Source organism: Camponotus vicinus, unplaced genomic scaffold (assembly GCF_025532165.1).
Source record: "Camponotus vicinus isolate PSW18456_S1 unplaced genomic scaffold, iyCamVici1.0 SCAF_1, whole genome shotgun sequence".
NCBI lineage: Eukaryota > Metazoa > Arthropoda > Insecta > Hymenoptera > Formicidae > Camponotus > Camponotus vicinus.
The window spans coordinates 18,352,083-18,378,088 of NW_028141945.1; the positions used below are offsets into that span (position 1 = coordinate 18,352,083).

The 26,006-nt window shown below is 33.1% G+C and overlaps 1 protein-coding gene across 1 annotated transcript in view; it reads right to left on the reverse strand.

Annotated features, from left to right (window-relative positions):
- Window positions 1-475: 475 nt before the first annotated feature.
- Window positions 476-26,006, reverse strand: part of LOC145959328 (serine/threonine-protein kinase NLK-like) — a gene marked incomplete at its 5' end in the record, with an annotated part of 149,779 nt that continues 124,248 nt past the window's right edge. The window contains 6 exons of the mRNA XM_083078080.1: window positions 476-15,875; window positions 21,991-22,084; window positions 23,274-23,475; window positions 24,179-24,367; window positions 24,611-24,820; window positions 24,983-25,068. Coding sequence (XP_082934206.1) covers window positions 15,821-15,875; window positions 21,991-22,084; window positions 23,274-23,475; window positions 24,179-24,367; window positions 24,611-24,820; window positions 24,983-25,068 — 836 coding nt within the window. The remainder of the gene's footprint in view (window positions 15,876-21,990; window positions 22,085-23,273; window positions 23,476-24,178; window positions 24,368-24,610; window positions 24,821-24,982; window positions 25,069-26,006) is intronic.

Below are 26,006 nucleotides of genomic sequence, written 5' to 3' on the forward strand. Positions count from 1 at the left end.
AGCCCCTGACACGTAGTGCGTAAACACATCTATGACATGTGCACGACGAATTTTCGACATCCATCACGATCGACGATCGAGACAGCGCATTCGTCTTTCACGATGAAGAAAACGTTTTTTTGGAATCTTACTTCATGGTAGATATTGATTAAGAAAGAAATTATACAGCTGTAAATTAATCGGGACACCCGATTAATCATGTACAGTGAAAAATGCAATAAAATCTCGATCGCCGAAAGTGACATGTAAGATCTACTTAATTCTGAAAGACACGATTGACCTATGATTCGAGAGATCGATCTCAAGAGACTCGATAATATCGCGCAAAACAAGAATTTAAGAAATCTAATTATTAATATATTTTTCTGTACATTTTATTACATTGAATAACATAAATAAAAAGTATAGTTTTTATAATTCATTAATTCTTTAATTTGATTAAATTCATTGCTTGATTAATTCCTTGATTTTTAAAAAATAAAATATATAATTAAAATTACTAATTTTATATAATTCTGATAATCTAATAATTTAGTAATAATATCTTTTTACAATAATATGAAACAAAATATCGCTGTTATATTACTAGTTATATAATGAATAATTTGACGAGGGTAAAAGTACATTTCGAGAATCTCGAAATCGTTCGTCTCTCATCGGCTATACACCATTATACGGAGAAAAGACTGATACAAAATCTATGTCCAATCAGAACCGACACATACAGATAGAATAAACTGCATTTAGTCGTTAGTAATATAGCGATTAGCAGTGATTGGTTGCTTCTTTTCTTACGTTACGTAGAAGTAGAACTGTGATAGGCATCGACATTACATCTTTTTTTTTCACTTTGTTTCTCTTTACAATTTGTCTCCTATTTACACAATGAGTACATTGCATCTTTGTTACGACTTATCGAGTCTTATATCACGTGTGTTACGATATAATCTACGGTATAATAATATCGTACGGCGAATATCTCGTGACGTCTTCGCTCGCGAAAAAAGGATACATTATCGCCAAATAATTTTTCGCGATATTATCAAACAATACTGTTTTTGCTACATTATTCGATCGAGATGCACAATACTTCTAATACATCATTTTCTATGTTACAATATAATGTGCTGTGCATTATAGATTATAGAAAATACAAAGAAGATATATCTGGTCGCCAAATGTCAATTCGTATAAGAAAAATTTAGTATTTACTATTTACTACTTTAAAAATTTATTTTTTTCTTTTAATCTGATAGAGGGCACAAACAATTTTATTTAAAATAATTATCTAATTCTTTAAAATTAATTATTTAAAGATAAATATCAAAATATAAATATAAATTTAAAATTTGTATTAAAAAAGTACAATAAAAGCTTGACACATTTTGTTTTTCAAATTTAGATCGAAGAAAATTTTATATTTAGGCTAAAAAAATATAACAATTACGAAAAATAAATCCTTTTTTCGCTCTCTATTATTTCCAATTATATTAATTCGGATTAAAATTTCGCGACTTTCGTCAAAAAGTTTTCATCGAAAAATCATCGAAGAACCGCTGCGTTTCTATAATATCTATTTTATTCCCCATATCTTTCCGATCGTTAATCATCGTTACAATATTATACAATGTCCATATATATAGTGCTGGAACTCTACTAATGTATATTAAATATAACAGCATCGCAATGAGAGTTGTACTGTTTGACGATGAGATGATAATAATAATAATAATCATCTCTTGCTTCTCTCTCGTCGACGGTGCTGTTTCGTGAATCGTCGAAAATACAAAAATTACACGGCGGAGATCAGCCTCTCTACATATCTATATAGATATATATTTGTTTATATATTATTTTTATCTCCCTTTCTTCTCTCTCTCTCTTGTTCTCCACATCTGCGATACAATATATATATGTATTATACACATGCTCCACTCTCTTATTGTTGCGCGAAATATTTTCTTCTTTTTAACATACTTTAACGTTATGTCAGAATCGCAGCGGTTTTCGCGCGATTTCGCGAAAGTCACGAGGTCAGGTCCTCTTCGCGAGCGAGCGACGTTTCGGAATTCGCCTCAAGTCGATTAGAGGAAGGAGAAAAACGCCATTTAGTATATTATACATGAGTGTATAGATAGACTGCCATAATTAATCGCGTGTCACGATAAAATCGATTTTTTGCGATATACATCGTTGTTGGGAGGTAAAATATTTCCGTAAAATATCGACATAATTAATCGTTTTATAAACGGTGTAATTTAAACAGCACAAAGTATCACGAAATTTTCTTAGTGTAAAATTTCTACAGTGCTATTATTCACAGTTTTAATGTTTCAGAATTTGTAGAATATTCTGCGTAGGATCTTTAAATGGAAAATTACAATTAAATAGTTAATTTCTTGAAACTCGCTTAATTATCGGGCAGGCTTAATTATTCGTGCACATGTTTGTATATGTCTGTGTGTATGTGTGTATGTGAAATATGTAATAATGTGTAAGAAGGCATTGCCAGCAGCAGCTTTTCCTAAATTACGTTATTTTGGCCGTGAGTTTAGAGTGGTTCGGGCCCGAGTTGGCGCGAGTAAAATTTGTGAAAATGTGCGCCTGTTCCTAGGGGGGCCCTTGACATATTACGCACATATATCGACTAAATCGTAGAGGGACAAATTTCTACGTGTAATGATACAATAGCGTCTCGACACGTTGAGAAAGGAGAAACTCCGTTAGAGAGATGTACACATATGAGTATTATCCTTAAAGAGGATTAGATGTTGAAAAAGAGCTGGCGCACTCGTTTTTTACACCGCTTTACATATACATTTACGAGTACACACTGTCAAAGATCGTCAATTCCTATTTACAAAGTCGCGCTAACTACACCGGTCTTAACCGTAAATAGTAATTAGACACACGAGTCCACCGAGAAATTCATTTATTAGTCCTTTAATCACGGATGCGAAACAAGATCCTGACCGTGATTAAGATGCTCTCGAACTACTTTAATATTAAATAATCAATTATTAATTTTATAATTACCGTGATCAATTCGGTAATTAATTATTATATAAATAATTGATTTCCAGTATCAAGAGAATTTATAGTTGATTTATTTTTGTAATAAATAATTGTTAATTTCAAATTTATTCATTAGTAATTAATAATTTTATTATTCATTAGAAATTAATAATTTTATTCATTTAGTAATTAATAAATTTATAATAATTATATTTTATCTCGTATACCACATTGAGAAATTATCATTTTTAATTAATTCTTACATCTTTTTAATTTTGTTATATTGCTTTCTAAAATATTTGTACTAAAAAAATTATAATTTTCACATCACGTAAATCAGAACCACTATATAATTGATCGCATTATCTCGTATTCACGAGTACGAGAGCACCGCAGACGAGAACTACATAGCTCTATTTATAGGACATACGAAACACCAAGAACGAGAGACACACAGAAGATGAAATCGGAGGATCGATGATCAAAGATCGAGCGTAGTCGCGTTTGAAATCTCGTGTACGAGAGATTCTCATCCGGTAATATTTATAAAAAATAACAGCACACTCCGACGAGGCGTCTCTGAAATATATCTTACAACCGCCTTACACAATCGGCGATCATCTCGATTCTTTCGATCGCAATCGCGTCATCTAAGGCGAATCGGCTCGATCAGCGATCTTAGAAAATCCCGCGTTGCTATTCTACACGTATGTATATTTCACTCGCGCGAAAAAAATAGAACGCGTCGCAAGAAGCCGTTCTTGAAATTCGATCCATCGAACCCTGGCATTCTAAATATACGTCGATCGATCTTTAGTATCATATCGAGGATCGATCGTTGCCCGAGGTTGGAAGATCGAAACGAAATCGCAAGAAGGACGTCTCCAGCTCGCGGGCAGCTTACGCCTAATTGTTGAAAAGTATCTGGATTATTCGCTTTTTTTTTCTATCCCGTGACGAGAGCGCATCGTGGCGCGTGTCTTTTTGCGAGAGCAAAGAATATCTACATTCTATTTCTACCTATGTACAGCTCCGCTATTGCTCAAACGCTAAGACGATTGAAAAGGCTTCGGGCTACTTTCAAGGTACGCGAATATCTCCTCGAAGTCCTCCGAAGAATCGTTGAGTATTTATACAATCGGTTGGGCTCGTCCTCGTTCGTACAGAGTATTCGGTAATAGGTATGTTTGTCAGACAGAGCGATATCTTTTGTTGGAAATTAAAGTGTCAAAATTTAGTTCAAATATTTCTTTCATAGTTTTGAAAATTCTAATTAATGTAGATTACGTAGATTATTTATATAGATTAAAAATTGAGCGAAAAGTAGCATTATTTCTTAACGATTTATTAAATATATTAGAGATTTGTTTTGATTAAATTTAGATTCAAAGTTCTAATTTTCTTTATGTATGTATATAATATTTCGGAAATTATAAAAAGCTGATAATTTAATATTTTATCCAAAGACATTCAAAATCTTCATAAAAGTCTTCAAAGTCTTCATAAAAGAAAAAAATTTATCTGGAATGTATCTTATCTAATTCTTATCTTATTTGAAGTTAGTATCTAATTTTTTTTTTACAGATTTCATATATATATTTGATAAAATTCTGGAATTCCAGAAGCTCTTGAGAAATCAAGATATATTCTATCAATTATATTGAAATTTAAAAAATGTACATTATTTAACATTCGTAATTTTTTTGTTATTAATTAGATAATTATATAATAATTCAACTTTTAATTAGATAATAATTCAATTTTTGACAAAAAATATCACGTCTATCAAACAAACCTATCATCGAATACCTTGTAGATTATATTGAATTGCAAAATGTTCCATTGCTAATATACTTTTAAAAAGACATACATACAATGAAAAGTGACTTCGTTCGATTTTACACACAATTTTTTTAATTTTATTTTTGTTTTATTTTTTATTTAAATTTTGCTTCATTTGACACGTGGTTCTGAATTTTTCTCTTTATCGTTTTTTTTTTTTATATCAAGAATGATATTATATTTGATTCGACAAATTGAATTTGTTTCATCTTTTTTCACAAAACAGCCTTACAATTAGTTATTGCGATTATCTTGTTACCTTCTCTTTAGCCATCACGATAAATCTTTTGTGTAAATTGTCCTTGGAACTGTCCACAGACTCTTTATTGCATATTCTTGCATAAACTTGACGCGCTTGGTCAATAAGTATATGTAGTATGTTTCTGTAAAACTGTATGTGTACCTGTTTTTATTAATAATTAATATCGATTTACTAATTTGCATTACGAAAAATTTCTAACGCGTCACTAAAAATTTATATACATTAACGTTTTTGGAACGTATCAAAGAGAAATAAAAATTTATATTTAAAGTTGCTCGCTTCTGTTACTAACTTTATTATGATAGCTTTATCTACGGTCCTGTGGGTCGCGATGTTTTAAATGCAACTCGCAAAACGTATGATTGCAACACATACAATGTCTCGTTTGTATGCTACTTTACGATTCATATGTAATTGCATGGATAAAGGCTTCTTTCGACTTCTTTATATCAACGATGTCGGCAAATACTTGCCAATCTTTCGATGTCTCGAACTTTCATAACCAGTATCAAAAAGGTTTTAGAGAAATCGAAGTCTTATTCCTTAAAAGTAGCAAGCTATCTTCATAAAGTATATTAAATTCCCGTGATAAAAATAACTTGAGTAAAAAAATTAAAATATATATTTAAAGAGATATAAAAATAATACATTAAAAAGCAAGATAAGTGATATTTTGAATAACTGGAAATTGAAAAAATTAAATTAAATTTTTTAAATATTAAGTAAATGGTTTGAAGTTGCATATACAATTTTTGAAATTTGATATTAGTTGAAACTTTTAGTTGTGAACTTTTGGACTTTTATCATTAAATTTTTTAATATTTATTTTAATTTTTAAAAAAACGATCATCTTAAAAATATTATAAATGCATTTTTTAAAGTTTTGAAGATGCGAAAATAGATTTTAATTTCGATTTTTAATATCGTTAGATTGTGAAAAAATTGTAAAAGCTTATTTGAAACCTGAGAAATTGGTGAAAAATCGAACGAAGTCGCATTCAATCTTCATACACTTAAATTCTTTACATATTCATTTATCTATACATATCACTACCTTACTTAAATTGTATCGATGTATAGTAATAACCGTATAGTAAACGTGATAATATTAAGGCCTCTTATAGTTACTAACGACAGGTCGTCAAAATTTTATCTCGGACCGCTACGATTACACTACCGATAGGAAAGCGACAAGAATCGTTTTATTTCATCTCATAGTCCACACAGAATCGCCGAATATCGAATGTTCCCATCGAATTATCTTTTTCCACTACAAAAATATAGATTTTAAAAATATAAGTACATCATAAAATCAAATTTTATAATTTTTTCTTGACTGCAAAAAATTGCAATAAATTATTTGTATATAATTTATCATTAGAAATTCATAAAACATTATTTTTCCAATTTTTGCAGTCCTTTTATTAATTATTATTCTTATGATTGTTTTGAAAAAACTTTTTAACTGCTATATTTATAAAGAAATGTCAACGAATCAATAATATAAAAAATTCCATATTGATGTAAATAAAATTTTACATTAACAAGATATCAGACATTTTCTGTGATACGCTCGACATCGGCAGGTAACTATATGTGTCGCAAGAGATTCGAATTATTTACAATTTGTACAAATTCGCGAATTCTTTGACGAATTCCAGAAAAAAGTCACCGACAAGACGCAATTAAATTGTTCGCTCGCTGCCATCTTGATCATCGGCAACAGAATCGTGTGTAGAAATAATCATCGATTAATTACGTCCTATTCGATTTATTTTTGTTATCGTGCGATAGAAAAATTGATTTAAAATTCGCACGAAAATTTATATTTGCAATGTTTCGGCTGCAACAAAACAAAAATGAAACTTGCATTAAATCAAGTAAGGGACATTAACGTGCAGTGGAAGTTAAAACAAATTAATCGATTTAATTAAATTAATCGACGAATAATTCGCTTCTTATATAAAAAATATTAATTTAAAAATAATAATAATTAATTAATTTAAACTTAAATGTATGCTAAAAAGCCAAGAATAAAAATGTGGGGAGGAAGGAGAGATATAGAATTAGGTATGTACAGGATGTGCAGGATTGTGCGAAATCAAAGAAAAAAGAACCATCGCTTTCGATTTTTTTTTTGCTCTTTTCTCTTCCGTAGCTTTATTGTTCGGTGCATCTTTTTCGTGCCAACCACTTTCCATAATGAAAGCATATATTCGCTAGCGTGGAATATATGTAGTCTTATATTCATTTTATGTTTTTCTGTCGCTTAATTATTCATTACTTCTAAAACGTAGATAGCTTATCACCTAGCCTCGCAAGATATCGCAATTTATTTCGTTTTTCTCATTACAAGAACGCCAATGCGTGTGCGCCTAATGTCGTGTTTTAAACGCAATACGCGCTTATATGCATGCGTGTGTAAGAGGACACAAGTACGTATACAAGTAAGAATGCGCAATTGATTTTCATATCGAAGTAAATCATGAAATGTGTCTGACTAACGACCAGCTAGAGTGAACCTACGTATTTACAAACCTCGTCATTGAAAATGTATTCTATTTTTAATAGGAAACATTAATCGCATTATTCTCTTCCTAGCTTTTTTCTTTTAGTTTTCACACCAGAAATTGAAATCGGTATAATTTGGGCGAAATAAAATTTTTATTACGTGCGCAAAAATCGTCTTCTCGTTCACGATAATAGACGAATACGATGTTAAAATTAATATGATAATTATTTAAATTAAAGTGTTACAAGTTCGCTTAGTATTTAGAGAATATTTTTCTGAAATAAATAGCAAGCTTAGTATAATTCGAGATATTGATTATCTTATTAAATAGTTATTCTATTAACAAATTTAAAACAGATTAAAATATTTGCTAAAAAAATTCTGATGACTCTAAATGAAAAATTCTAATTAAATAATGAAAATAATTGAAATTATTTAAATTATATTGATTGCAATTCCTGTTAAATATTCACACACATATCACATATATACGTATCCAATCTTTCTCCCGATTTGCTCTCTTTTCCGCTCGCTCGTTCTGGATTGAATTGAAATTGTAAATCGCATTCTGTGAAAACTTCAAATTACGCGTCTTTCTCGGCGACAAATTGCTTCCGAATAATTCGCTTTTTTCTCAATTATCGTCGTGTTTGCATCGCAAAAAATTGGAAAAATAATAGACAATGTGGTCGCAAAATCTTAACAAATCGTTGAATGGAAACGAGATTTTACTATGTCAATATAGTCGTAATTTTTATTTTCAAATACATAAGTCAAAAATAATTTTACAAATGTTGAAACAGAACGCTATTCGAATTTCTCAAAATTCCCTCGAGAAGAAAGAAAATCAAAATTAAACGAATTAAATTGAAAAAATATAATATAATACGTGCAAATAAAAGTACAATTTGATTATTACTCTTGTCGATTATTCTTCGAAAATACGGAAGAGAGGAAAAGTTGAAAATTGTCATTTCTAAGGACAATTTAAAGTATTTGCTGATTAGCTAAGTGTGCATATGTGTATGTATATTGCGAAATTTATTTATTATCCGAATGTTCACAAATCTCTAAATTATGCTTGAATCGCATCCGGATCAAAAGTCGGAAGGAATTATTGAACAAAGTATTTGTACAAAGTATAGAATCCTTGATCAAACGTGTTTCGATATATCTTTGATAATAAATTTAATATTAAATCGGATATCGCGCTGTTAAACGCGTTATCGAGTATTACCTTTGAGATATATAAAATAAAGCAAATTCCTTTATCGTGTTATTTGCCGATATATTTTTATATAATTTAATTTAATTTGTTCTTTATAGATAATAATAATACAATATAGATAGAGAGTAACACAAAGACAAATTAGAGCCAAATTCGTGCAAAAGACAGTGGTATGTACATTGACTTGATAATGACTATAAAAATATTGCATGAAACCAAACATCTCGGTCTTCCTCGGGTTCTTCTCAATGACACGCGAGATAATATAAAACCTGAATATATTAATGGAAGGAATTAATTAATAAAAAATCTGAATATATTAATGGAAGAAATTGCTGATTGGAAACTATAAAGTTTCATCAAAGACTGTAATTATATGTTAAAATCGTAGATCTTATTTTCGGTGTCTCCCAAGATACGTAAAATTTATTAAAAAAAAAAAAGGAAAAAACAAATATAAGTTAATGATTAAAGATAATTCTCTCAAGCAACAAAATTTACAAATAGAAAACAAATTATAGAAAAAAAAAAACCAGAACAAAGAAAGTATAGAAAATTAATCTTATGCTGATTATATAAACTATTATTTATTTATATATATATATTTCATCATTTGCGAATTGACTCTAATTGGTCCTTCTGTTATTATTTATATTTTTCAGGACAGGAATCTCTTGTACAACTTTCTTTATTTTAGATTAAAATTAGTGACGACGTTTAAAAAGAGACTGTATTATTGCATATTCTGTAATCACGACAAATATTCTGATAAGTTGGAATTTATGTACACGATCTATTTACAAATGACGAAATAAGAGAAGCGCGTTACTCGTCGTATCTCGGAAATAATAAGACGATACGCAGTACGTTATTATAGTAATTACAGAGGAGGATCTCGGACGAAAGAAGCGAAGACTCAACGTTGTTACGGAAAACTGTATACTGACTTTTATAAATCACATAATTGTACAGAAATGTATACTGATTTTCACATATAAATCGCATATAACTGTACAAGTTACAATTTTATCCGCGTACAACGAAATATCGTATATTCCGAGTAAAATTTCCACGAAATTTCTACTAAGTCTTATTAATTACAATTGATATTTTATCAAATACATGATCGTTTCATTAAAGATATTCTTTCAATGTTACGCTAAAAGAACAAGACAAATCGCAAAATTTAAAGGGATTTGAAATTCGCATTATCGAGCGTTCTTACGCAGCCCTAATACTTGACATCACTGATGAAAAATATACAATGCCAAATATTATTTGCAGTTGTACCCAAATTAACATTAATATAATGAAAACGTTTAGTGACAATTGCGTGTCTTCATTAATAATGCTATAGCCGTGTACTACTAGAAATTTACAACAACAACGAAATGTGTGGTAGGTTTGGAGGAGAGGTATCTACTTTCTATATTAAACATGGAAATATTCAAAAAAGATCAAAGAATCGGCTCGATTGTTCGTTTCGTTGAAATCCACGCCTCGCGATTAAATAGAAGCACGATCCGTGCTTTAGATCGATGTCCAGCGATGCTCTCACGAACTAAGCAAACGTGTTGTTTCAATTTTTCAGATGTTATTTTGTCCAAAATGATTACAGAGACATTTAAATATTTATTTTACATTTTCAACGTGCCTGCGTTTATCATTAAAATGTATTTTATTTCGATAAAATTCAGCTTTTTACTTTATTTTTTCTTCCGTGCAATTTTCTACAATTTTATTGAGATTAATTTTACAAAAAAAGAAAATTCGCTTTCGAAAATATTTTTCTCAATTATCTTTTTTGTAATTATGAGGTAAAATTCGTGTCTATTTAAATAAATTCAAGAAATTTTTGAAAAAATTAATAAATTTAGGAATATTTAAATATAAGAGACACATCTTTTGCGTGAAATGTTTTTGGTCGATTGAAAAAGCGCGAAATGAAAAAAACTTACTCTAGGAAATATTTTTACAAAATTATATTATGTTTCAATATTATGTTTTTATGAAACAAACTTATGCCATTTAAAATATGAAAGACAGACACTTGATATTTGCACACGTTGTGTCGCGATTGCATCAAGCAGACGCCGATAATCTCTATTTTTTATGTCAAAAGCGAGAATACTAATATCAAAGAAGCTTCCTCAATCCAAAATCCTTAGCACACTTTCCTTCATGGACCACACACAGTGTATCCTTTTTCTAAGCTTACTTAATTAATGACTATAACTAATTTATGTATCATCTCGTGACAACGGTCTTTCATCGTTTCTGAACGATCGTCGCGAACGAATATGCGTAAAAAAAAGAAGATATACATATGTTTTTTCTTTTACCGTCGACGAGAACCAAAAGCATCTTTCTAAATCGCGCTACTACCTTTTACAACTTCCTTTCATCTTGTTCTAAAGGTATTTCTTGTGTCGTCAGAACTACTACTTGCTATCTCTCTCTAAAAATCCCTTAATCTAAAATCACACTCAGAGTACGCAATTATGTATACCGTGCGCCCTTTCGATTTTCTGTGCATTTATCAGTCACCCTCAAGTTGAGGACGCGAGACATGGTAAAATAAAACAAAATACTAAAGATAAAAAACGGTGCAATTTTGTTGAATTCGATATTCGAAAGTTTGGAATTTTCTAGTCGCGTGGAAAGTATTTCTGTATTTATTATTACTGAAAAATTACAAAATAATTGTGTGTACTAAAAATGCAATTGCAATATCTTTCATTGTTGTAATATTTATTTCTGATTTATTTGCATGATTTTATTTGATTTTTCTTATTTATTTTATATTTCAACACTGTTTTTTTTGCTATTTATTGGTAATATTCGATAGTGTATATATTTGATACTTTTGTGATCGTACTTTTGGATGTCTGACTTTGTATGTTTTCTTTTGATATTTTATTATGTCTCGGCACTCTTATATCTCTAGAAGATATAATTTTATCAGGAGGTGAAATGAGAGTGAAAGCATTCGAACGATCCTCGACAATTGCATTTCAAGTGCGACTCGAATCAAATATTTGAAAATATTTGACAAAGTAGTTGCTTTAAAGAAAAAAAATTAAAGGAACTTGAATATTTTAGAAAGTATAAAGAAATTAAAAGATTATGATTTCAATTCTATTATAAACGATTAATTTTTCTAGATAGATTTTTTTATCGCATATTATTTGTCGGAACGAGATTTTTAATCGCAGCGAGATCGTCGAGTTTCGAGATTCGCTCGAATCAGCTGGATTCGCGTGTCCAGTTTGAATCGCACGGCGATGGCGCTTACAACGTAATCAGAAATAATACCGGAGGTACTTATCTATATAAAAACGATTTCGACCCACAGTTCTCTTCCATCTCTCGATCCTCCGTCTAGATCCTTCCTATCGAGGATTGAAACGGGACGTAAAATAAGTTCAGGTTTTCACGACACAGTTCATCTTACGCGTTTAATTTTACTTTAAATTTTAATTTTAAGAAAACTATGAGCATAATGTTAACATTTATCTATGTGTTTAGTATAGGAAATTAAAATATAAAAAATTACGCCAGGTTCAATCCTCGTTTTCACTCGTTCTTTTCATTCTATTGCTCTCCTATCCGCCTCTCTTTATCTAACTATTTATCTCTCTCTTTTTTTCTTTCGTTTTTCTGTATTGATATCGTCGCGCTCGCACGATACGTCGGCAGTGTGTTTAGAATAAATCGCGATAAAGAATCGCTTTAGGGGAACTCGCGTTCGCGAGGTAAACGAGGAGAAAATTATCGTGTCGCCGAGATGGACGAGAATCGTTTTCCCGACGCGGAGATTCTCGAGATTCTCGAGATCGGCCGGCGACAAAGTCGTTAAATATCGATACATGATTCGCGCATACCCCTGCCTCTCCTCCTTCTCCTCCCTATGTAAAATCGCAAGTGTCCTGTCTTCTCGCAGGACACCCTTCTTTTCCTATTTCCTAACCTGAGATCCAAAGAGTCCCGCTATTCGAAACCTCGAGCTTGAGACGAGAACAAATGAACGCAGGATCAGGATAATCGTGAAAAAACAGGACGCCAATTTTTTTGTCTCGTCGAGACAGCGAGTCGTCGATAAAACGCGAAAAACGACGCTTTCCACGAAAAGGACTCTCAACTCGACGATCCTTTGGGAGTTCCTTGAGGGATTCCTCGAATTTGTTCCATTATTCCACCGACTTCGCAACCAATAGCATCATGAATTTCGAAATTACTCCGAAGATAATTCGCGTTTCTTTAGCTTCGCGAATGCAAATTTCCTCAAACGTTTCCCGAAAGTTTTCGGAGAGCAGTTCTTGAAAGTTTTCCTGATATACACGCTTCTTCTATGAATTTATAGTCTTAAAATCTTTCGCGCTTGCGACTCGCTGTCGCGGTTTTCCCGATCCCGCGTTTTCACTCGAAAACTTGCGTCCATCTTTCCCTTTTCTTCGCATTATTTTTCATTTGAGGGAAAAATGCCTCAATCAGGGACTTACTAGTCTTTATTTCCAGCGAATGCTGGTCGAAATTATTCGTTAGCTTATTAATGCCGACGCATTGGGGAGAAAAAGTGCCGTCGGATGCACGATTTCGCCACCCGTTATATATTATCGTTCGCCGCAATTCATCTTGTTACAGTCCCATTAACAGTTCCGAATTCGTCGCTACTTTAGCGAGAAGGATCGATGATGACGACGACGACTTCTTCGATCTTCTCTCTTCTCTCTTCTCTCGGTTCCTCTTCGTGGCAGATCTGTCGAGAATTTCGCGATCGAGTATCAACGCTCGCGATGATCGATTGGTTCGTACGAGGCTCGGTTCACGCTTCGGTAAACGGTACATCTCGTGGCTCGTGTTTCCCCGGAAGAAGAAAAGTTCTCGAGTTTCCGCTAATCGGAAAGAGAATCGATCGCGTGACATCTTATCTCGACGAATACATCTTCTTCTTGATAGGATATAAATCCTTGATCAATATCTCAAGCAATTCTATTTGAAGCGGACTTCGCACTCCGCCTGACCTTCAAACATACTCATAATATCTCTGTAACGATGAAGGATTAATGTTCGCTAAGGATTGAATGTTCTTGCGCGACATCCTTGAGAAATATCTCATCGAGAACTACCGGATTTAGAGAACTGTCTTCTCGCTTCTCAAGATATCCTCGCTTAGTAATATTCTATCCGAGGATTCGATCGCGGAGCAATAATTGTATCATTGTTGACGATGACGTTCTCGAGAGGTATTCCTTCAAGAACAAATGTCTATTCGCAGCGACATGTCCTGTCGATTAAGAGCTACATTTTCAATCCTCGAAGCATCCTCGCGCAATTCCTGATCAAAGCCTATTCGATTCGGATCATTAATCTGATTACTAGAACGACATCGTCGAGGCATGTCCCTTTGAGGACGATTCGATTCGCAATATGACATTCTTAGGGAATTATCTCCCAATGTCAGAGGACCCTCGATTATCAGGACGAGAAGGATATCTCTCCTCTTTTTCCCGGCACTTTCCTCCCACGCGTGCGCATATTCGATTATAAATGCCAGCTGACCTCGCGCGCGATCTGTACACGTGTGTAAAATCTAAGAAAAAAAAGGACTGGCCCGTCTTTTGGACGCTCGTGTTTACTAATCGCTATTAACTATTACTCCCCCTCCGACTTTTCGCCTTCCTACTCTCACGGTACTCATGATTCCGCTCCTCGAAAATCCTCCCTTCCGCCTACTGCTCCTTCTCAGAATTAAAATTGGCTACTTCGTGTTTTAAATTGGCTAATGTATGTGTATGTGTATGAATGTATATGTTTGCGTATGTGTGTACACGTGTCTCTCTCCCCTCGATACCATGTGTATACAACGTATATGTATAATATATATTGCTATATATACACGCAGGATGCGGTAAAATGCACAGAGAAACGACGAGATAATATTCTTGTGGAATTTCAAATCGACTTTCTCTAAAAGAAAGATGTTTGACAAATATTTTTGGTTTTTTCTTAATTATTTCTTGACATTGATCAGTAAAATTTTTCGAATTTTCTTTCAATGAGGATCACTGAAATTTTATCATTCATCAAGGCTCGATAATTAATTATTATCACGAGCATAAGATTACATCTTTCGAATTAAATAGAAATTTTTGTAATTTAGTAAAAGTCTTATCAAGTTAAATAGAATCTCACGAAATTGAAATATTATTAAACAGAAGCTTATCATTTATTTCTACTTTTATTACTAAATAATATTTCAATTAATTATATTTCATTGCTAAATAATATTTCAATTAATTATATTCCACAAAAAAACCGAAAAAAGAATTACGTTATTATTACGTATTTAAATGTCTAAAAAAAAAGTAAATAATCTTTTCTCGAAGCGTACTTTCCTAAGAAAAAATTGAAAAAATGTGCAATTTAACTTTCGAGAAATACAAGAAAGAAATGAAGATAATTAGCTCTTTTCTCGTAGAATTCTTTCGAAAAAATTAAGAATTTACTTATTTATTTAATTAAAATACTTCTCTTAACACTACTAAAATTATTAAGTTCTCGGACGAAAAATTCCACACACAGAATAAAATCAAATAATTTCCAACTTGCTTGGAAAAAAAATACATTCTCGAGATAAATCACAAAAGCTCCAAATTTCATGGCCCGAAATTTCTCTGGCATTTTTCTACGCATCGCTATGCGATATCTCGCGCATGTATATGTATCGGCTAGTCGAAAATTGAGGCTACAATGTGCGGCAGTCTATTGTCTCTCTTGGCTCTTCTCTCCGCAGCTTCCAGTCCCCCCTCTTCCCTCTTCCTCTTCTTCTTTCTTCTTGTTATCAGCGACTTACTATCTTCCGGTCGGAAGATCGTCCTTTCTTCTCGGAGCGCGACGCCAAGTCGTCACCCTCGGGTCTAATGGTCTCTATCTTGGGGACGGGAACGGGGAAGACTTTTTATTCCCACTGGTGTGGAGAGGGTGGCAATTCCGAGGGGTGAGCCACCGTGGAGCTGCAAGTCGTACAAACGAGTCATTAGAGAGGGACGACGAAAGGCAAAAGAAAGCCGAGGAGGCTGGAGAAGGGGAGAGCGAGGGAGGGAGAAAACGTGCGATTCTCTTTTGGTAACGCGAATCGACCGCCCCGCTTAATTGCCAACAGTATAATTTGTCGAGAGTCAAAATATTCCCGACGAAAAGCTCTCTCTCTCTCTTTTGTTTATCTTAAATATAATAATGTTTTACTTGAACTTTGAAGCTTATTAAATGAGAATGATTCGATTACTGTGGGGAAGTTTGGGCGGTCGATTGCGAGGCGAGTGAGGAAGGATGAGTACAACTACGTGCGAATCATCGAGCTAATTATTTGCGACTGGAATTAATCGATGTTTAACTTTGAGAAGGGATTTAATTCTTAAATTAAGAAAATTTTTGAAATTAAGAGAGAATCTTGAAAGTTTTATTTGTGTATTAACTGGCAAGTATATAAGCTTAAAATGATATTTATATTCAATTTAATTAATTGTATGGAATATTAAGAAGTTATCTCGAAATTAATTTGGAATAATTTAGAATTTAATTTCGAATTAAATGTACTCGCTCGACCATTCGCGTTTTCTAATGATCGAAAACAAAAACAAAGTACGAAATGCCACAAAAATAATTTACATATAATAATTATCATTCGCACTTTGATTTATTATCGATCGACTAAGTCACATGAACCGAAATCGTCAACGAGTAGCAGCGTGATATATTTCTTCTCTCTTTTTATTCAAAATTATTAAATAACATCAATTTATTTATTCTTCTTTACAACTAAAAAATATAAAGAGAAGCGACATATATAAAACAAAGAGAAATTTATCTTTTAAATTTGCATCTTTCAAAGCCGAAAAATATAACAATTGCTAGAATCTCTGTTTTGCTCATTTTCGATTGTATATTACTATATTTTCTATCTAGGGAATTAAAAGAAAATTGTCAAACGGCAGCCGATATCGATAATTATCGGACAGAAGCACACAGTATTCGCTGACGATCCGAAGGATCAATAGATCTCTATTTTTAGCAAAATAACAAAAGCATTTGTCTGATTTCCATGCAGCTGTCAGCATGTGTGACAGCCGATCGTTTCTCTCTCTCTCTCTTTCTCTCTCTCCTTAAACACATTTTTGTTTCCAATATAAATCTGCTTCCGTTATTTTTTCTTTTTATCTATCTCGTTCGGGCTATTTGCGCGCGTATATCGAAGTTAATATTGGCCTGATATCGGGTGGGTATTATCTATGGGAGATGCTTTTTCTATGGGTTGACTCATTGGGCGAGTTATAATACGTGGATCCTAGGAAGGGCTTAAGGATCGGGAAAAATCTATTTCTCGATCTATGCAAATTTTCGCGAAAGATGGCTTGCATTTCTTTTGTCACTTCTTGGCGCGTCGCGACGTGTGCTCGTTTCTTCTCATCTCGACAATTTCTTTCAACTGAAGGCTGCATGGTGGATCAGGCCTTCTTTTACACTCATAATGCCAACAATAAAACAATGCGCTCCGTTCAGGTGGTTTTCCCTGTTTTCTTTCACGCACGAATAGCATGTTCACAAAATGACAAGTCGAATTGTGACGGCGAGTTGTGTTGCACGTATGAAACCGGGGTGACAACTTACAAATTGCTGTATATTTAATTTATTAATTTATAAATTGTAGCAAATTTTTTTCTTTTTAATTGAGATTTAACGTAACGTAAGGAATCAGTGTTTCCTTCTGAAAATCTAATATACGAGTAGTTAAGTCCAAATTTTGTTCTTTCTTAATTAATCTCAATTTAAGTTTTACAACCTTCAGATATTTTCTTTATTATTATTATTATTATTATTATTATTATTATTATTATTATTATTATTATTTTATTGTTATTATTATTGTGATATTATTTAATGTAAATAATAATGCATTTGACTGAAGAATATATATCTTTTCTCTCATTAGTTTTGAATCTACTTGGTAGATTTTAAAATCAAAGTTTAAAAACTAATAAAACTGATATAATAATTTTTATAAAAATATTTCATTGTTATTAAATATTTTAATTTTGTAAGAAATTATTTACCAATAATTAATATTAGTTTCCCGGAAAATAAACTGGCTTTTCCTTCACAAATATCTTGATACAGAATTATGTTCGCTACAACGTTTTTCAATGTCTGCGTACATGTACTTGTACGCGTATACGTATAGTAACAAACTTTCATAATTTTCTACGGGGTGAGAGGATTTAAAAGACGGAGTAAGTTGTTATCGCCGGATGTTCCTCGAAGATTGTAATTGTTTCCTTTTTAATTAGACTCCTTTGGACTCCCTAAAGTGGCCGTAAAAGTGGGCCAGCAGCAACGCGATTTCTCGCTTCAGCAACGTTCTCGCTCGGTTGAAAGAAAGGGAGGAAGCGGGCAAGAGGAGTGGGAAAGAGACGGAAATACTCATCGGACGGAGAAACGGTATCCTGCCGAATAGCACCAGGTATATTATCGTTCCTCGGATGTTTAAGGAACCCGTTAATGACGCATACGCAAAACTGCTGCTAATTAGCATCGTTGCACACGTCTCGTACGTCATCGTTTAAACCACGTCGCCTAAATCCGCGAAAATGGATGTTAAATTGTCCTAACTTTCGCGCTTTTTCCCTGAAATTTGTTCTTTAAATATTAAGATTCATTTTGAGATGTTAATTTATTTTGTGCTTGCTTCGCGTAAAATAAAACATTTCAACAACTTGAAGAGCGATCCTCAATTTAATCTGATTAAAGTTGTATCGCATATTTCGCAGGTGAATTTTTTCACGCGGTTTTTAATGTTAGTTTAAAAAAATAATTTAAAATAATTATCAGATTTTTTTTTTACGAATCTTCGAGGAATTTTTCTCTTCCTTTTCCACCCAACTATGAATATGTAATACCTAGTATAAATAAATGTCTAGTCTACTATATATTTGTGTGCGATATTAAATTCATCTATATTTATTTAGAAGAAAGTGTCACCCCGTTCAAACGCGATCAACTCGCCTCGAAATACGCGAAATATAGCCGTTTCGATTCGGAGATGCGACGACATACAGGATATTTCGGAATCACCAAACATCCATTTCAACTTGCGAATATATTCAAGTAAATATTTACGATTTAATTTCACGTTGATAAATCGATCTTTTTTTACTTGTCTTGAAAAATCGAAGGGTTCAGCGATTCCGAAGATATCGGTCGCACAGAGCGTTCGATAGAACGCAAGAGGCACGGCGTACGTATTTTGTACATCATGAGGGTAAACAAAGGGCGGTTTGAGAAGCCAAGGTCTTGTAACACAAAACAAAAGGCAATATACTTGATATTATAAAAAATAGGATCATGTACCTCTGCGAGCGAGGTCGCGTCGACTTATAGCTGACTCTCGTTTCGTTCGGTTCGTTCAGGAGGAGGCGTAACACGATTGGTAGTAGTAGTGGTAGCGGTAGTAGTAGTAGACGATAGTAGTCGATAGTAGCTGACAGTGGTAGATAGCTGAGTCGGTAGTGGTAGTAGTAGTAGTAGTAATAGTAGTAGTAGTTGTAGTAATAGTAGTAGTACTAGTAGTAGTTGTAATAGTAATAGTAGTAGTAGTAGTAGTAGTAGTAGCTGTTGTTGTTGTTGTTGTAGTAACGTGTATGTATTCGCGACGCAGGGCGCTGGTTCGGCGATCGGCTTGCTCTAACTTGACGGCAGAGTAAGCAAAACGAATAATTGTTACACATCCAACAGCAGTGTTGGGAGTAACACTACTCAACAAGACACTTGTAGAAGTTACGACATGAACGTGCATCAGATCCGATTTCGATTTTTAAATCTTTCCATTCCAAGAATCCGCGAGTAATAATAAGAGAAAGATAAAAGGAACGAATTCTAACCTACTTTATAAAACTAATTAATAATCACGTCTAGATTTCACGTCTAGATTAGGATTTAATAGTATCAAGTTTTAACAGGTTGATAACTTTAGATGGAAAGATACTGGAGTAAACATTTTCGTAGTTTAATATATTTTAATGAAATTTTCTGGAATATATAACACATTTTATTTCACATTCAAGTTCCATTAAACATGTCACCGTTAGATATTTATAAATAATATCATAAAGTTACATGTGACAAAAATCTAGACGCTACTTTTATTATAATTTTCTTAAAATATCAAAAATTCACAATAGGATCTTTCATTTTTTGTTATACTTCTACAAAATAAAAGTTAAATTTTGTTGAGTAGCGTAATCTGGGGGAAAATATTAGATTTGTCATTATACATATATTGAAAATATTTTGTCTCAATATCGCAGAGAGAGAAAACTAGAACAATATCCTAAAGAATCAAGCAAGCTTTAATAACAAAATGATTTTAACGAAACTCAATATTAACCAAAAAAAAAGATTTAAATATTTAATAGTACAATAACAGCCAAAAAGTTGATATTTTCAATTTTTCTAAATTAATATTTACACACATACATACTCCCAAAATGTTTATTCTAATAATATATACATCATTTTTATCTTCTTCTAATAATACATCATTTCCTTTTATCCATAATAATATCATCTTCATTGTATTTCCGTCATGAATTATCTATAGATTACATTATCTTGAATCTATTATATCATAAAATATTATCCGTCACTATATGTATGAAATAAATTGATTGCGGTAATTGATAATTTCGTTAGTATTATGTATTTTCATTACTCTAAATAATATGCAATCCATCAGAAATGTGATTTATAATTATAATTGTAAACATGCGAAATAATTGATATGAAATGATTTTCTTATTTACAAAGATCAATCAATAGAATGTGTTTTCAGAAAAATGCTAATTATTGTGATTGAAAAAAAAATATATTAAAATATATTAAATTATATAGAAAAAATATTTAAATTTAAAGTTACATGTATATAAATCAAAAAAAGAAACTGAATGAAAAGAGAAAATATCCGATTAAAATTGAGAAAAAGGATAAATTTTGAATGTACCAAACAATACACACGTGGAAAAAATATGGAAAATTTGAAACACTCTATAATGTTTAACTATTTTTATATATTACTTTAGAATATTATTCTGATCTCCTCCTTTCGGTGATATTGATAGTTATCAGAGATCCTTATCTACTTGATCTCTGCTCTTTTGCTACACTCGAGAGATCGTATATAATTATTGTGTCACAGTGGGCCGACAGGGTTACGTGAAACACATTATATGCTTTACTCTTCCTTAGAACAATGTCGAAAGATACGGAGCGTACCTTTGAGGACGTTAGCAAGAGGATCGCCAGGACGAAAGGCCCCTCTTTTTTTTTCTATCGACTCGACTTTCGAATCCCGTACGATCGATTTTGAAATTTACTTTCTCTTTCCGTTACGCGTCGAAAGACTCAATTGGCTCTAGTCAGAGCTACTCTTCGAACACCCGATATATCCGCTCGCTTTACTCGACTGCTTCGACTTGATAAGAAACACTGTGCGCCCCTCTATGAACTCTCTTGGGGATTATTAGCCTGTCTTTTGATCGGGAATTCAGGATCACGACGCGGGAGATGCACGGATGCGAAGGAGAGAAGATATTGATTAATATTGAGGGGAAGTGAAGGGATGGAGGGGGAAATATTTTTTCTTTCTTTTTTTTTAATTCTACTAGGGTTCGTTTTTCATCATTGGCTCTGGTGACTTTTCTGTATGCGACTGGGGGACTTTTATGAGTCGGATCATATGTTATATACCGAATGTCCCAAAACTACTAGATAGCATGCTATAAATTCAATCAATATATTGATAAAACAAAATTATATATTTCTTTTTAAATAATGTATTAACATGAAAGGCACATTTTACAATGCATTAAAAATTCTGTTCAAAATGATATGAAGATTTCGTCATCAAGTTGCACTTGTCATAAGCTCGATTTTCAAAAATCTCTCTTCTCCAGAGAATTTTTAAAAATGCTTAATATTTTAACAAGCTTTTTTTTAATTTTGCTTATTCTAGTAGTTTTGGAGCACCGTATAGCGATCGGTCAAGGGTGATTCGCGTAGATTTGCAATGTGGCTTACCTTGCGAAGCTCTTGAAAGCCGCGGATTGCGGATTTATGCAGAGCGGCACTCGCGTTGTGTTGAGCTGCTCCGCTATAAATTTGTGCATCTCCTCTGAAACAGGCAATAACGTATCGGTAATATGAGAGAATGACGGAGGCGGAATGACGGCGCGATACAGTTTCTCGTGGCCGAGCTAGTGACACCGTAAACAACGCCATGGTTCACGTCCTGATCGCGCGGTCAGCGCTAAATACGGCTAAATGGTTCTTATCTCCCCCGTCGTATCTTTAGAATTTTATTATTACAACGGCTTACACCACAATCATTATTTAAAAAGGAAAAATTACAAGCATTTTTCATCGTAAAAATTTGCAAACATTTTTCCATGAAAAAGCTTCTTGAAAATTCTCCTCCAAATTTTGCGCGAAATTTTCACATGTTTTACGTAATTTCCGCTCGCGTACACATTTACCGTAAATAATTAAACTGATAAATTCAATTTTAATCGCGGAATCTTGATTTAAAATTTTAATATAACTCGCATCTAATAAAGATGAATTAGGAGATAATGAACACAAATGAGCAGTATTTTTAACGTTACTTATCGATTCACCGTTCTTCGTAACGTCGTTAACGTTTATAGCACGAGAACCTCACGATTCTCAGCCACTGCTGAGATAAACTATGATTTATCGTGACACGCACACACGCAAGCGTGTTTATCGCGGTTATTGTTCTCGAATAGCGCAGCCACGTGCCTAAGATACTTACTGTGTACGTCATTATCCTTTGATACGCGAGACATTCTTGCGACGATATATCGAGATTCATGCCGCAATTTGTATCGCAAAAACGAGCTTTCAATTATCAATTATGCTTTACGTAAAGCTTGATGTGCAAAGAGAAAAACCGATGTGAAGAGAAACGTTAAATTACAGAGAGAACAAAAAGCAATCTTCTATTTTTACACAATATTTTAAATGTCACAAATGTAAATTTATATAATCTTGTAAGTTAATTCTTTTACTAGAAATAAATTAACGTTATTTATTATTAATATAAAGTTATTTATTAGAAATATATAAAAAAAGATAATTCTAGTATATATTTTATATCTACCACGAAACTTTTATTATCATTAAATAATATTTTTATAAATAAATCATAAATCTGCATCTGTTTCTTTCTTTACCATTAAAAAATTATTTCTAATAAAACATAATTATATTCAGAAAAAAATACAGCACTCGCGGTTTTTTTCTCTTTTATATCGAATCTTCGATGCCGCGAATTTTCTCACCTTTCACTTGCTGCACGCTCGTAAGCTTTCGCTCCCAGAGATCGTCAAACGGATGAGCGGCCGAAGGCTCGAAATCCACCCTGTACTGTCTCATTCCTGCGCTTGTCGTGTAGCAGCACGTGCACATGCACGAATGATACCGCAATCGTCCCTCGTCCAGGTAAGGATGCGCCAGGGCGTCCACCACAGTGATCCTCTTATCCTGTGTAATAATAGTGTAGAAAACAGAATCCATAAATATTCCTAAAGTGAAAAACGTAGCGTCAAGTTTTCAAGCCGGCAAAGCAAAACGAATTTCTATTAAATCAAGAGAAACATGTGGAGCAGAAAATGTACGTTTCGATTATTTGCACGTGTATTTTGATTATTATCAATCCAAATAAATACAACGAAATTAATAACTGAAATTAACAATCAAAGCGAGTGAAAATCGAGACTGTGCTAATTATTGTTAATTAAAGTGGTAGATGAATTTCACAGAGAAAGATAATAGTGTGTGTAAATAAAGAAACGTAATAGGATCAATAAATGTGACATTTTCATCGATTAATTAAATTAAATTAGAATGTTCGCATGAGAAAGTTTCAAAAGAAAGTTGCTTAATTTATAAATTCTTTTTAAAGTTCTCTATATTCGGTAACAATTTTTTTAAAAAACTTAAATTGAGATGTTACATTCTAATTAAAAATATGCAAGTCTCTTTAAAATTTTTCAAAAAAAACCCATGCAGAAAAATCAATATATAATAAAATATAATAAATATATATCGAATCTCCAAGAAATCTCCCTCATTGAAATAGTGATATAAGAATCACTTGAAATTTTTATTTATTAAATAAATATATAAAACACACAAATAAAAATTCAATTTATTTAAAAAAAAACGGGTGCTATTTTTAACTTACGGGATCGAAGACTAGCATCTGGCAAAGCAAATGGACGGCCTCGTGCGTCGCCTGGCTGCTGAGATTATACAGAGTCGCGAGCGATGGCGGCTTTTGCGCCCTTCTCATCATGTGAGACTTCGCACCCTCGCATGCATACCTCATCTCCTCAAGAGAAGGCGAGCCCAGCAGTTCCGTGATTAATTCGAGCTACAACCAGAAAGAGAGGCACACATTTTTATTTCAACTTCCTTCGAGAATTACATCTTGTACAAAATGTATTCGATCACTATGATGGAGACAGGCATCTTTAGATGATCACAAATAGCCATAGATAGTCAGAAATGGAGGAGCTCAATCAGTATAAGCGAGACGTGAGTGCTCTCCATTAAATTAATTAATTAAAAGAATAAAAATAAAATATTGAATTTTCTTGGGGCTCATCGCCTTCACCTGTTGTACGGGGCTTTGGGCCTGGAAGAGAATCCGCCGACGTAGCAGCTCGCCGAAGATGCAGCCGACACTCCAAACGTCCACCGCGGCGGTGTAGTGTCGCGCGCCCATCAGGATTTCCGGCGCGCGATAATACTGCGTGACGACTTCCTGGGTCATGTGCACGTTCTGATCAGGCTCCGCTACCCGCGCCAATCCGAAATCACAGATCTGCGAAAAGAGAACATATCCTTTGTTGTGTTTTTTGGCCGCTAGATGTATAAATATAATAGACACAGCTGGCAAGAGTGGATAAACTTTAGAGTAAAAAGATATTCTTATTGTTAAATTGAATCTACAGGCAAATGAGACTGATGTTAGATTGGGACTCACTTTTAGTACGCAATTGCTGTTCACTAGGAGATTCCCGGGCTTGATATCCCTGTGAAGGATCCGGGCCGAGTGAAGATACTTGAGGCCTGAAAGCAACAACATGTCGCACAAGTTATAAGCTTATCTTAATTAATCGCTGCGAGAAGAAACTTAAACTATCAATGCTTTTCATCAACGATCAAAAAATATGCAAAGGGATAAAAGTGACTGAAGAGCCTTTAATCGCTTTCACGAGTAACAATAATTGCAAGTTTCGAAGAACCTCATGAGAAGAGCCATCAGAATTAAATTAACGATTGGCTGGACGCGTTTAATGAAAGCAGCGACAGCATCGTAAAACATCGATAGGAATTAAACGAGAGCGTGGAGCTTTATCGATCGTGAAAGTTGACGCGATCGTCGACGTCTCGCTCGTACGAGGCTGGGAAAACGATATTGATGGAAGAATTTTTCACACCGAGCACGACGAGTTGACAAAACATCGGAATTGTGACGTGACATATAGTTCGCGTCGATGCAAACTCAATTTTCGCGCCGATGAAAATTCGGGTCACTTTGGAACGAAGATTATGTCGGGCTTAATCAAAAATAGATTATTGTTTCATCGACAACGTTCGCCGATTAAATTTCGAGCGGTTTTCGCGCAAATGCGACACTGATAACTGAATGTGCTCGCTTTGCCAAAGTAATTACGTTGCATAAAAGTGTTTATAATCACGTCCTTAAATTGTAATCGCACTTGAGATATTAAATATGGTTTTTTATATTCAGCATTCTTTATGGAATATGTGTAATATAGCATAATTAAAAATATTTCAACGTTTTGCCACCATAATTATTAAAATTATTAAATTAATTAATAAATTTCATTTATCTCGAAAATATTTCGAGATATGAATTTAGAGAAATTACGAGAAAGAAAATTTATAAGGTGAGAAAATGAAGAAAAGTGTTCTTTTGATATTATAAATTGCAATTTTATAATATCGTAAATTAATCGCGATTATTTTCATATTATTACAAT